This window comes from Astatotilapia calliptera, chromosome 6 (assembly GCF_964374335.1).
Source record: "Astatotilapia calliptera chromosome 6, fAstCal68.1, whole genome shotgun sequence".
NCBI lineage: Eukaryota > Metazoa > Chordata > Actinopteri > Cichliformes > Cichlidae > Astatotilapia > Astatotilapia calliptera.
This window is the reverse complement of record NC_137427.1, coordinates 8,051,064-8,064,612: the sequence shown is the minus strand read 5'-3', so window position 1 is coordinate 8,064,612 and position 13,549 is coordinate 8,051,064. Positions and strand designations below refer to the sequence as shown.

Here is a 13,549-nt window from a genome sequence, read left to right as displayed (position 1 = left end):
TTTTGCACATCACACATCACATCTTTTCCAGGATCTCATGGTACTGTTTAGGAAAGATGTAGGTTCAGACTTACATACAAATGCTGAATTGAACATATAAACACTAACATACATACTTACATCATTTCCTCTTCATCTGTTCATCCAAAAAAAATAATCCAGAAAAATAGTAATAAATATTCATTAGGTTTATAGACTTGCTGATCTAATAATATAATCTTATTTTAGTTTAATTATTTTTTGTTGTGTTGAACCTCTTGTCTTTTTTTGCTTTCCTTCTGTCAGTTTTTGCTGCTGTTTCTTAACCTTTACAATCCTCCTCCTCTCTTGTTTTCTCTCCGTATTCTGTAGTGTTTGCTTGTGGGCACAATCTTTTGTTCTTCTTTCGTTTTTGCTTTGCTCTTTTCTTTTGATCACTCATCACCTTTTCCTTTTTCTTCACTCCTTTAGATTTTCAACCTGATGAAGTTTGACAGTTACACAAGGTTTCTCAAGTCTCTGCTGTACCAGGAGTGTATGCTGGCAGAGGTTGAGGGCAGACCATTGCCTGATCCTTACCACATCCCAAGCAGCCCCACCTCCAAACACAGCACCACTGGGTCTGACCGCTCCAACCTCTCTACACCCAAGAAGGTAATTCAACAAAAAGCTTTCTACCCTGCAATGCAACAGAGCTTAGTTTGAAACAAAAACTTTGTTCTTAACTTTTAAAAAAACAGTGTGGTTTGGACCCTCCTGAATAGACGTAGAAGGTCACGGGAGTTTGTTGAGGCTACTGTGATCACATTTATTGTAAAATTCAAATGGGATCCTTTTGTTATTAAGGATTGATAGAAATTGTGGGCCAGGGAATGTGAACTATCTTGAGCACGTCAGAAAAATAACTTGTGGGCTAAAATATCAGCAGCTGTCTTGTGCATTTGCACTTTTGTGTACTGTAATGGGATTACAAGAACTATTTTTTCTGATTATTTGTGTACTTCTGTATGTTTTTACCAGTTTGTGCTCTTCTTTGTTTTTGTTTGTGTCATACAGGAGGACAAAAAGAGCAAATCGGGTCGATCTGTAAATGAGGACAGAGGAGATGATTCGGGAGATCGGAAGAAAGGGATGTTTTTCTCTTGGTCCCGAAACAGGAGTTTTGGCAAAGGGCCCAAGAAACGAGAGCTGACAGACTTTAACTACAGTCAGTCTTTTTCTTTTTTTCCATTGAATTCCTGCAGATTAAGAGTTTTCAGGAAGGAAAACATATTTCTAGAAAATGTCAGTTGCCGTACAGTTACTTTTTCATCATAAAGGTCACCGAAAACTGATTGTGTGCAGATCCCAAAAAGCTGTTTGCATTTGACATTCTAAAGAACTTGCTAAATTAAACATATAGATAAAACTCATTTTGTCTTTTCCCTCTTTTCTACATAAGCTCGATTATTGCTGTCAATTTAGGTTTGAAATGATTGTGTCTGTTTTTTTCTCGACACGACTAATGATATTTTTGGTTTGTTTTTTTATTAGACTTTGCTGGCAGCAATGGGCGCCGTGAGTCTCAGGGTTCGCTGTCTTCAGGAGCCAGCCTGGAGCTTGGGACGTCAGGGTTGGGAAGGAATGAGGTCAGTCTGGAAAGAAACATGATCAGATGCGTATCAGCATGGAGCGGCTTCTCCTTTAAAACTAAAATAACAACTTTTTTTTTTAATCAGAGTTTTTACTTTTCACCTTTTTCTTCTTCTCCCAGGGTGATGTTTCTCGTAGTGCATTGTCAGTGTCAGCAGAGCGAGGAGGAGGCGGCGCCCCCTTCAGGCAGTGTAATATAACATTGCCAGATGGCTCATGTTGCTCTGTGCCACTGAGGGCAGGTGTGTCTATCAGAGACCTGCTGTTGGGCATCTGTGAGAAGCTCTGCATCAACCTGGCAGCTATAGACCTCTTCCTGGTTGGAGGGGAGAAGGTAAAACTCTGTTAGATATGGTTCAGTCTTAAAGATCCTTTTTTTCAAAGCTTCTATACAAATCAAAAATAATTCCACATGACACAAACGAACAAAAGTAGGTCTGGCTTGGTTTTCTTGTCTGTTTTTAATTAACATGGGGCTCAGGATAAACTAATTAGCTTCCAGCCTAGTAGTTCATCCTCACTTTATAAAACTAGCATATTACTCTATTTAAAGATAATGTTTTGGATTCATGGTGAACAGCTTTAATACTTTTATTCACTCTCAAACAAAGAAGCAATTTGTCAAAATGTTAGAAATACCATACATCAACTTCCTATGTTCAAAGCGTGTCAGGTACTTTTTTTTAGCTTGTTGTGAGCATGGCGATTTTTACCTAAAGAAGCTACAACTGTCAACCTTTATGACCATGCAACTAGCCGGATTTCTTTAATGATTGATGTGCTTATTTTTCTGTTTCTCAGCCACTTGTTTTGGACCAAGACTGTATGACTCTGTGCTCTCGGGACCTCAGACTAGAAAAGCGCACCCTGTTCAGGTACAGTACAAAAACAGTTCCACATTGGCGCATTCTGACTTTAAAAGCTTGGTTTACATTAAAGTTGCTATTTCAGAATGGTAACTCTGTATTCCTTTAATCTAGACTGGACTTGGTTCCCATCAACCGATCAGTGGGTCTGAAAGCGAAGCCTACGAAGCCGGTGACTGAAGTCCTGAGACCTGTTGTGGCCAAATATGGCCTGCACCTTTCTGACTTGGTGGCACGCATTGTAAGTCACTCCTCCTCAGACTGCAGAAAGGCATGTAGGTAATGATATCAAACTCTTATTGAATTTGTGTCTGTGTGATGCAGAGTGGAGAGTCCGAGCCTTTAGATTTAGGTCTTCCTATTTCCAACCTGGACGGCCTTCGAGTGGTATTAGATGTAGCAGAACATTCTCCTGGAAAAGGTGAGGAACACATATACACACACACTCTCCTGTAAATACCAAATGTGAAAACTGTCTCATTTCTTATTCCTTTTGCATGTGTATCTGTACGCCGGTGTTGTTCAGCAGACAAACAGAAAGTAGCTCCCTCTAAGAGTCACCTCCCGGCTTCTACAAGCAGAAACCAATCAACAACAGTAAGATCTCCTACAGCTTCTTATTTCCAATTTCTTGCTCTGGAATGTTCCATAACCCACCGAATGTCTCCACTGCCTGGTTGATGATATCACGCTACTAAGTGTCTCTGTTGCTGTCTTCAATCACCCATGTCTGTTTGCAATGTGGTACAAATGTGCAGGTGTATTATGTGGCTGTGTCTGTGTCTATGTGGACTGTTGCTGTGGGGCAGATAACCTCGTCACACTGTCAGGGTTCCTAATGTTCCATTACTGTGGTCTGCCTGTGGCCGAATGCATCATCAACTTTTCTCTCTGGTTTCTGGTTCTCTTTTTTTCCATAACAAACCCACCCGCTGGGCAATGTGAGCTCGTGTTCATAGAGCTTTTGCCGGGTATCGGAACCTCAAAAACTCACTCTGGGCACTTGAAGGGTTGTAGTTCGTGGTGGCAGTAGAACTTTAACTTGCTGTCTGGGTTTCTTGAAGCTAGTGGGGTTTGATGACCAGCTGAAGTGGTCATTCATCGCCTTCCTTATTGATTCTTCAATCTTTAGTAGTGCAGCTTTAAGTAGTTGATAGTTGGTCCCTCTTGTGTTGTGGTGTATGCTACTGTTAGCCTACACGTTGATGATGCTTAGTGCACACAATGGACATTATGGCTGTCTGAATGGAACATCTCAGCTGTCTTTGATCAACTGCATATGTCTGAAGTTTTTCCAGTACCTGTCATTGATTCTTTATCGCAAAACAGCCGATGATTTGATCCCATTTAATTGTTTTTCAAACACCCCAAATCAGTGAAACTCGTGTCAATCACTGCCCATTAAATTGTTTTTACAAGGAACCAGAACTCTAAAAATATTAAGCAAAAAAAGATTTTTAACACAAATTCGAGGGTAGCTCGTTGTAAAGCGCTGCACTACTTGCAGTTCTTCTGCTACTTTTAGATCTCTCCCTAGAAGTTCCCTTCTGACCCCTTGCAAGTGCCTGCCGACAGTATCACCATGGAGCTCGGACAAAAATGGAAATCAAAACTCAACTTCTGTGTCAAACAACCATGTCAGGTAATGCCAGACTCTGGCTCCGACCCACAGACCATCGAGTATTTTCCAGACCCGCAGTAACCCTGAAGAATTCGGTCAGAAGCACAAAAAGGAGCATGCTCCTCATTGTGTCACATCCAGTAGTTTATGGTGTATAAATTGTGTCCCCCAGGGTCAGGCCATCCATGCTCTGCTGCAATATCCTGAGGTGTTAAAAGGAGAACTTTGGATGGAAAAACCTAAAATGTGGTGCCTGTCAGCTTTGTTCTCTATTCTAGACAAACATGTCAAATCCTGACAAAATCCAGTGCACGTTGGAGAAAGCCAGATGCGAGTACTCAGAAGGGAAATTTTTAGGAGTGATTTAAATCTACCAGAAGTGCTGGAAGTGTTGCAGCACTTTACACAGAGACAACTCGGATTTTTGCTTTTTATAGCCAGAGTTTTGAAACCTTTTGATCACACATCTTATTTACAACTTGTCACCCTCCTCACCATCAGTAGTACTGGTCCCCACTTGTTGTCATTACTGTTTCCCATACTTCCACAATGATTCATCAGGGCTCTAATGCCCTGCTCCGCTCTCCTTGTGGCTCCCAGGGGGAGGACAGGCCTTCAGGGAAAGCCGGTTCAGCCCATCCCCAAGGGGAAAACGGCAGGGCTGGGCCCAGCCTTGACACAAGCAGCCAGCCCTTGCCCAACCACTCTCTCTCTCTCCATAAGGCTCCGGAGAAAAGAAAGCAGAAAAAGATTAATATAGACGAAGCTGAAGGTAAAGACTGAACAACCTCCCTCTATCTCTCTCCTTTGTTTCTGTAGCTGTGTGGCTGTGATTACATTAACCCTTTTGCCTGTCTGCGATATTACAGAAGCACCAAATGCTTTCAAAGCTAACTATATGTAGCACAGTCACCTCTGCTTATACTGAATGTAGCTTTGACCTGTCTAATTGATTAACACACAATGCTGCATGTTTACTGAATGAAAATGAAAGTGTTTACTGTATTTTTTAAAGATGTTACATGGGTTATAAATTTGTGTAAATGAAAACACTTGTACACACTTTCACGTGTTTGTGTGTGTATGCGCGCTGTGCTCTGTGTGTGCGTGTGTTCCTGCAGAGTTCTTCGACCTCATATCCAAAGCTCAGAGCAACCGAGCAGACGACCAGCGAGGCCTGCTAAACAAAAACGACCTGCAGCTCCCAGACTTTCTGCGCCTGTCACCAGTGGCAACAAACCAGACTCCACCTGCTCCCCACAACCCTGAACCAAGTTGCTCCACCCCTAATTCTCATCACTCCAACAACGGCAGCTTCCCTCGGAGCGGTCACCGGGGCAATAAGGCAAATGGAGGCGACAGGGGAGGAGGAGTAGGCGGCACCCACTTGCTTAATGCAAGCCATCAGTCCCAGAGCTTGGACTCTGGAATGGGCACTGAGAGTGGAAGAGGGGAGAGAAGCAGACCACCTCCTCCATTTCCTGGCACAGTCTCCCCCATCCACCCAAGTCAGGGAGCCCAGCGAGGTCTCCTCCAGGACTCTGGCAGGGGAGAATCAGTCCAGATGCTGGAGGAGGACACTCTTTCCGATCTGACTCTAGTGGGCGAGGGGGACATTAACAGCCCCAGCCTCAACTACGTCACTCCCTCTTCCCTTCCCAGCAAACCCCACCCCCGTCCCAAATCACAAGCACAGGATGGTCGGCCTAGCTCAGGTACACCCCCAGTGTGAACTCTTTAAACTTTAAAGTTTCACCTCCTTTTTTTTTCTTTCCACCTGACTGTAAGCGGAACTGGAGTCCTGCCGGAGTCAGTATGAACTTGACCGCTGTTTGTCTGTTGTTGAACAGTCCAAAATGCATCTAGAGCTCCTCCTCCCATTTAACCAAATAATCCAGTGACTTTCAGTTATAAAGATCACTTTCTACAATTTATTACACATCACAGCATTTTCGCTCAGATCTGTGTAAAAATGCACACAACTAATATAAACAAAATATAGCATAGATCAACAATTAGTTCATTTAGTCAAAGTAAATACGTTGACTTGATTAAGTGCTGTGTGTGCTACATCCCTACTTTGCGTCCAGCAATCCACTGTGAGTCAACAACAGATCTAAGATAAAATATGTCAGGCACACAAAGTGAGGAAGAACGGATGCATTAAGCTTGAACAGAACTTCTCCCTAGAACTTTGTCTGCATGGTGTGCATCTGTGTGAACTTTTGAGCAGACTTGCTGTGGATTTCTTTCTGGAGACGAAAACTTGAGGGCAGGTTGAGGATGAAATGGTTATAGCCGGTGCCAGACTTCATCCTCTAGCCCCTCAATGTACAGATTCTAACAATGCACTTTAGCCAATTATAAACAAGACTCTCCACATTTAAAAAAAAAAAAAAATTTTACTCTCACTTCTTCTCTTTAACTTTTCAAGCAGCCACTGTGACTGCCATCTTTCCAGAAAACAGTTCATATCTATTAAGAGTCAGTAAGTGTTCCACATTCAGATCCAGCTGCAGCACATTTCAGATTTACAAGTGAGCCATGTGATATTTGAACTTATTACAAGCTTTTGAGCATGCAGCAGGCTTGATCTCATTATGGGTAGAGTATGCAGAAGTAACATTTACTCAGACTCTCTTTAAAGCACAGCAACTTCTGGGTTTCCACACCTATTCTCTCACCTCAGGCATTTCTCACAGAAAATAAAAACAGGACGCGAGTGCTCGTGCATCCAGTCTTGCATTCTGACCAAACGATCCAGAAGCTTCTGTGGTAGAACAATTCACTCTTCTTCTTCGTCATTTCATGTTCAGTCAACAGATCGATAAGCTGTCGCTTCTGTGCAGAGGCTGTGGTAGAAAGTAGAATTGTACAAATGAGTCAAAACCGTAAAAACTGCCGAAGGTTTTAATATGGCTTCTGTATCATCGAGAGTATATCACTTCATCTCTCCTCCTCTTCAAAATTACCTTCTATCAGTTAAAAGTATTAATTTGTATATAGTCTACTTTGTGAAGCCACCATATTGCTGTAGTCATTGTTGAATTGCAATACTGTTTCTTCAGTTGTGTCACAATAAGAATCAATTCTCCTCTGTTCTGTTCAGCGAACTGTACTGTCTGTAAATAGATCAAATAAATGTTTTAGAGGTTAAACTCTGTGTTGAACTCTTACGTGAGCAACCTCCTTTCTTTTCTCAGAGTTTCAATAATATCCGATTTGTTGGATGAATTTCGAGTGTGCGCCTCTGAGGTTTTCCAGCTAGAAGGCACAAAAATTGGGACAGTGTTAAAAAAAAAATCCCGGAAGAGGGAATTTTTGGGAATGCCATCAAAATAGTGTTATAACTCAAGCAACCTTTTGAGTTTGTTTAAATCTGACATGAGAACTAATATGTGACGTAAAGGCTTTATTTTCACAGTTAAGAAACATTTAATGATAGCATATTTTAATTTTGTAATTAGTCTTTTACTAGTGTTTTATATAGTTGAATTAATAGTTTAACTTTAGTGAAAGATCTGAGCACTTCTTCCACGCCCAGGAAAAAAGTTCTGTTTGTATTTCAGGTCATTAGACTTAAAGTTTTTAAATTCATGAAATCGCTGACAGCTACTCTATTCAAATTCTTTTCTATTACAGCTAAGAAAATACAACAGATCCTTTAGTTGACCTCTGTCTACTTCGCTCCAGCTGTATAATTTCTCTCCTATCGTACTTGATATTCCTCTCCTCTCTCTGTTGCTGTGTGTGTGTGTGTGTGTGTGTGTGTGTGTGTGTGTGTGTGTGTGTGTGTGTGTGTGTGTGTGTGTGTGTGTGTGTGTGTGTGTGTGTGTGTGTGTGTGTGTGTGTGTGTGTGTGTGTGTGTGTAAAAGGACAGGGCTTTTGTTTTGGGGTACAAAGGATTTTTGGAGGACTGGGTTATTAGCTATGCATGGGTTCCCCTCTGCTCAATGCCTTGTTAAGCAAGCTTTATCATGCTGGGCTATTTGGTAGTCACCAAACAAAACCAGGTCCTGTTTCTTCCTCGTACACACACACACACACACACACACACACACACACACACACACACACACACACACACACACACACACACACACACACACACACACACATACATACACCGATGCTCATTTTACACACTTCACACATGCATGCGCTTACTTAGAAAGATCGTCTATATCTGTGCATCTCTCACATCACATGAGGATCTTATTCTGTCGTGGTTATCGTTAGAATAATTCTTCATTGTTGTTCGCTGTGTTTGCGTTTCCTCCGGGGTTAACATGTGACGACAGCAGAGACTGATTTTTATTTAACCGGTCATGATCATTTAGAAAAACATGTCTATATTGAAACAGAGAGATGAACTGCAATTGCCTGTTTCACTTTATGCCCACTCTAAATCAAGTTACCGTCCAAGTGAGACGTATGAGGCAGAGGAGTTCTGGTTTTCTAAAGTAGTTACCAGAGGCCTCTGCTGATAGAGTAGACATTGATAAAAGGGATAAAAACAAGCATCTGTGTCTGTGAACATGGGGATAATCTAGTTCTCTGAGCAAACCAATCTGTGGGTGTAATTCTTGTTTTCATAGCACAGGACCTGGTGAGTCCTCTTTTGTCACGCTAACTGGGAAATGTTTGGTTACAGAAGCTGGTATATGAATAATGGGTTTAAATTCAATGGCTCATGCTGGGTCCATGTCCATATGCTAAAAATATTTGCTCCTCATTGTGCTTCTCAAATGAATATAATCATCTTAAACATACTGATATCTAGGCCTGAATTTAAAAGCATCTTAAGGAACACGCTGAAGGACACACGGACATTTTTCTCAGAGTCCCAGTAGTGTTTTTGTTCTATATTATGTAGCAAAACATTCATTTTATGTTGTTTTTGTTGCATTTGTTGAGTTTGTATGGCTGCTACCTTGGTCAGGTCTCCCCTGTAGGGGAAACTGGATCTCAGTGGGATTTTCAGTTTAAATAAAAGTAAATAAATCTAGACTGGCAGCGAGATGAAGAGAGAAAAACAAGTAAACCCCCTTTTTTTTAAATAGAGCTGGGACAACAAGGACTCCGCTATATTAATGCAGGTCTTGGTCCTAGTTACAGAGCTCCCGAGTCCTAAAGTGTTTCATGTATTTGCTTTATTACGGTATTAATAAGTAATTCAGTGGAATATTCAAAACAGCCCACAATCAATCAAGGCCTTTCACACAGGTATTTTCAGTCACTCTCACTGATTAGACTCTATTCAGGTTTAATTCAGCCAGCGCTCTTGAGAATTATACATCACAGCTGCATATAGGAGTAAAATGGCAAAGGTGCAGTTTCTCCCTAACAAGTACAGAGAAGCTGACAGCAGAGGGAGTGGGCTGTCACATGAATCACATGGGACTGAGAACGGGTCTAATCAGGCAATAAGTGAAATCAGCTGTGTCGGCAAACTCTTGAGTACAACGTGAAAAAAGTTTCTTCGGCTGATGTTTGAAGCTTGATCAAATGCTTCAAGTAATTTAACTTAAAAAAAGTCAAGGGGTGGTGTGGAGTTGCAAAGAGATGAACTACTGGACCACTGCAGCCTGCTTTTCTTGTAAAATGAATCCTGAAAGACTCAAAAGCAAGTTTTTAAACTTCCCATGCTTGTCTTTAGATATTCTTTTTTTGCTAACTGGTGCTAAACACAAAGTTCGACTCATCAAATTCAACTCAACCTTTAACAAATGAGAACGTGTGTCCCTCCTTCTTGTGGCCAGTAGATGGCAGCAGCCCGCATTAAAGTCGGGGTCTTTACACTCGCACAGATGCACACAGAGTATTTGCCATCTAACCATCTTTCCCATGATGTCATAGCCAACAGCCAGCATGGGAATATCTGTCACATTCACTTTGTTTCCTATTGCCTCCCAGCTCTCTCTATCTCTCTCGCCTTCTCTCTGCTGCATACTCTTTTCAAGAAATTCATGGCATTTTGAGTTTCCTCTGAGTGTTTCCTGCATGTGGGGTGTTTGCAGTGGCATTGAGTGCTTGGCCATTTCTCCTCCATCTCTCCCTCTATCCATTTGTCTTTTAAAAGCAGCCTCTTCCTCCTCAGGTAAAGACAGACATAGGGGAAGAGGAAGGGAAAGAGGTGGAGGGGATTTTAAAATGCCCAACAGAAGGACAACTTCCAACCCACCCATCGCTCCATCACCTCCTCTTCCACCTCCACCGAGACCACCTCTTCGTTCACGCCGCAAATCCAAATCGCCTTCCTCTCGTTCTAACCACATAACTCCAAAACGAGCCTTGGATTTGGACAAAATTGAGCACAGCTGTGACGCAGAAGACGCCAGGCCAACCTGCAGAGGGTCCCTTGACCTGCGAGGCCATCATGGTTCAGAGCTAGACAGGAAATGGGAAGGTGTGGCTTTAGAGCTGCGGTGCCGAGGCAGCAGGATGAGGTCAGCAGTGTACCAGACTTCAGAGCTGCCCTCCATGTACAAAGCCAAGAGACAGGTGGAGCACAGTGAGGGCAAAGGGCAGATCGACCGGAGCAAACTGAAAGCAACTTTTGTTTAAGGGGCCCAGCGTTTGGCTGGTTCACAGACTGTCTGGGCTGCGGTCATTGTCCGTGACTCACACCATGCGGATGTTCTCTACAGCAGCTGAAATATTGTCTCAGTTTGAAAGTGGAGGCTAAGGGCCCAGTGTCAACAACTGTGCAGCTGCTCTCAGACCTCCCTACTGAGGGCTGCTATTAGTGGATGGCAGCCTGAGATTAATCAAAGCTGTGTCCCAATTCCATACTGTGTGCTCATACACAGCATTTACAGCACAGTGGTGGCTATATGCTCACACTGCCGATGTACTAAAGCACAAATACTTTTTTCACACTTTTTTCCCACATATCAAATGCCAATATTTTTTCCACTGGCAGCTTTTGGTTGTGGTTTGATTACAAGTATTCACATAAAGCTTTTGATCGTTTTAATGACAATGCATTGTAGAATATAAAGAAGTTGCAATTTAAAATTATTGCTGACTCATTAATATATGATTATCTCTGTGTGCAGTACAAAAAAGTATGAATCCTTAACAGCTACATGGGCTGAACATTGATACTAATGTCACCCTACAGGCTCTAGATGACACTTACTAATGGCAGTGGTCATAATTTAGCTATTATGCCAAACAGACTGTGTTTAAAAGATGGATTTAGCTTCTGCGTCTAAAAAGAGAAACCAGTGCAGATGTCTTACATTTGCATTCTTTCTAACGGCCAGCAGGGGGATGCAAAAGAAGCCCAGTTGTATATAATGTATGTAACAGAAAATGATCCTATAGCTCGCTGAATTTATGGCCTCAAACACTTTTTTTGATTTGATTCATAAACCCATATTTTATTCACAGTAGAAGATAAAAATATATCAATATTTATTTATATTTATAGTCAGAAAATATTAGCTCATTTTGAATTTGATGAAAAGAGCACTGATACTTTACAGACCTGAGTTTCTTACAATTGTACTTTTTCTCAGTTTAATGATTTAATGCTCTGCTGTGGGAAAAAAAATGATTTAGGAGATTTGCAGATCATTGTATTCTGTTTTTATTTACATTTTACACAGTTAGTTACACAATAACTTGAAATTGGGGTTCCAAATAGAGATAAATAGAGAATTAAGGCAGAGTGTCCTCCAGGCTACCTCATGATATGAACTGCAGTGTCCTTGCCTCTTAGTCAGAACCACTTGCTCACTGCATCTCCTAAAAAAATAAAAATAAATAAAAACTGATGGCACAGGTCCAAATACAAATGGAAGTTAACAAACCATTGTGAGCCTCCATAGTGGCTACATCCATTTACTGTGTTGCCACATAATATTTTGCTAGCTAAACTTTGGTTTGATAAAGAGCTGAAAAACGGCTTTCTTTTTTATAATCAGGATTTTGGGATCTTTCCAACAGGACAGATGAATAACAAGATAATAAACAAAAAAAAAAATCAACAATAGACAAAAAATCTTCTTTTAAACATTAGTATGATAATTTCACAATCGTATGTACAAAAATAAGACATAAATGATAAAGCTGAGCAATGAATCAGTTCCAACAACAATAGTTATTCAAGCGTCAGAAATATGCTGTTTCGTAAAGTTTAAAAGTCGACCTTCTAAAGTGAAAGTTTGGCTAATGTGATGATTTCCTGATTTCTTTGATGCTATCTAAAGAAAACTCATGATAGGGCTGAAGGGCGGCACATGTTGAAATGTATTCTGATTTTTAGTCCCCAGTGAGTCACAGTCTGCAAACATTTCAGACTACATTTCCTACAATGCAGCTTTAGATAACATCATCCAATTATTTACTCAGACTTCACCAAGCTCCTCTAGAGCTCCAGAGAAAAAAAAACTTTACAGATGACAAACTAACCACGGTGAGTGATCGTGTTCATGTGTATAATTTAAAAAATAAATAAATTGGGTGCCATTAAAAAAAATAAAAAAAGAGAAAACCCTAACATCACAAAAAGCTCTCAGAGAGAACAAGTCTCCACCAAGGCAGTTATAAAGGGAATAGTATTGTGTTTTATATATATTACTTTAGTTTTTTATTCTTTTTAAACACTCTTTAAGAAATGTACAGTACAGTAAAAATAATGCATTTTGGGGTGAACATGAGAGAAATGCACATGTGTAATATGTAAATGGGGTCAGGTGTCAAATGTGCTAAATTTAGATGCATACTAAAATATACCCAGTATAATTTCCTAAATGCTGCTGATACAAACAAAGGCAGTACAACACTGAGAATAGTGATAAAGATAAAAGATAAAAGTTTGACCTCTTCTTTGAGGTCCAAAGTAACATGAGATTTAGTAACATCAGTAACATGAGACTATATTATTCCTTTTACTCAGTTTTCAATACAATCAGTGGCAGTAATAAACACAGTTTATAGTTCGTTTAAAAAAATATTATTATTAATTCTTTGACCTTTAAATCAGTCTTTTGATACCAAAGGAGAGGTTAGAGGTCAAATTTGACATACTGTAAAAAGGTACTTTTGGTAAGCCACAATATGATGACAATACACACCTGTAAGAATCTTAGCTTCTGAGTTATAAAACTTTTTGCCAATTTTTCGACCAATCAGTAAGTTGACCTTGGTGGATGTAAGCCAAACTGTAACGAAGTATTAACATGACCCCACTTCAGAGTTCATTCAAAACTTTTCGAGCTATAGTGTTTACAGACAGATGATGACAGGCACGGATGCAGGCAAACTACCAAAAAAAAAAAAAAAAAAAAACAACAACAACAACAACAACAACAACACGACCTCCTCGGAGGAGGCAATTAGGATGCCTAAGGATAAATAAATGTAAGTTGTTGTTCTGGCACCAGCAGTGTGGTTCACCTGTTGTTAGCCGGGCAAATAGCATCATTGATCCTCAAAGGTC

At 40.7% G+C, this 13,549-nt stretch overlaps 1 protein-coding gene across 8 annotated transcripts in view; it reads left to right on the top strand.

Moving 5' to 3' along the window:
• rgs12b (regulator of G protein signaling 12b) overlaps nucleotides 1–7,268 on the top strand; it is a 44,092-nt gene extending 36,824 nt beyond the window's left edge. The window contains exons 10-19 of one of the 8 annotated variants that reach the window (XM_080302705.1): nucleotides 451–633; nucleotides 1,036–1,186; nucleotides 1,513–1,607; nucleotides 1,733–1,945; nucleotides 2,413–2,486; nucleotides 2,592–2,718; nucleotides 2,802–2,898; nucleotides 3,007–3,074; nucleotides 4,822–4,870; nucleotides 5,220–7,268. In XM_080302705.1, the coding sequence (XP_080158831.1) occupies nucleotides 451–633; nucleotides 1,036–1,186; nucleotides 1,513–1,607; nucleotides 1,733–1,945; nucleotides 2,413–2,486; nucleotides 2,592–2,718; nucleotides 2,802–2,898; nucleotides 3,007–3,074; nucleotides 4,822–4,870; nucleotides 5,220–5,830 (1,668 nt within the window). In that variant the 3' untranslated portion in view covers nucleotides 5,831–7,268. Of the gene's footprint in view, nucleotides 1–450; nucleotides 634–1,035; nucleotides 1,187–1,512; nucleotides 1,608–1,732; nucleotides 1,946–2,412; nucleotides 2,487–2,591; nucleotides 2,719–2,801; nucleotides 2,899–3,003; nucleotides 3,075–4,659; nucleotides 4,871–5,219 lie in introns of all 8 variants that reach the window. The other 7 variants (XM_026169954.2, XM_080302704.1, XM_026169955.2 and 4 more) reach the window with 7 other exon arrangements.
• The last annotated feature ends 6,281 nt before the right edge of the window (nucleotides 7,269–13,549 follow it).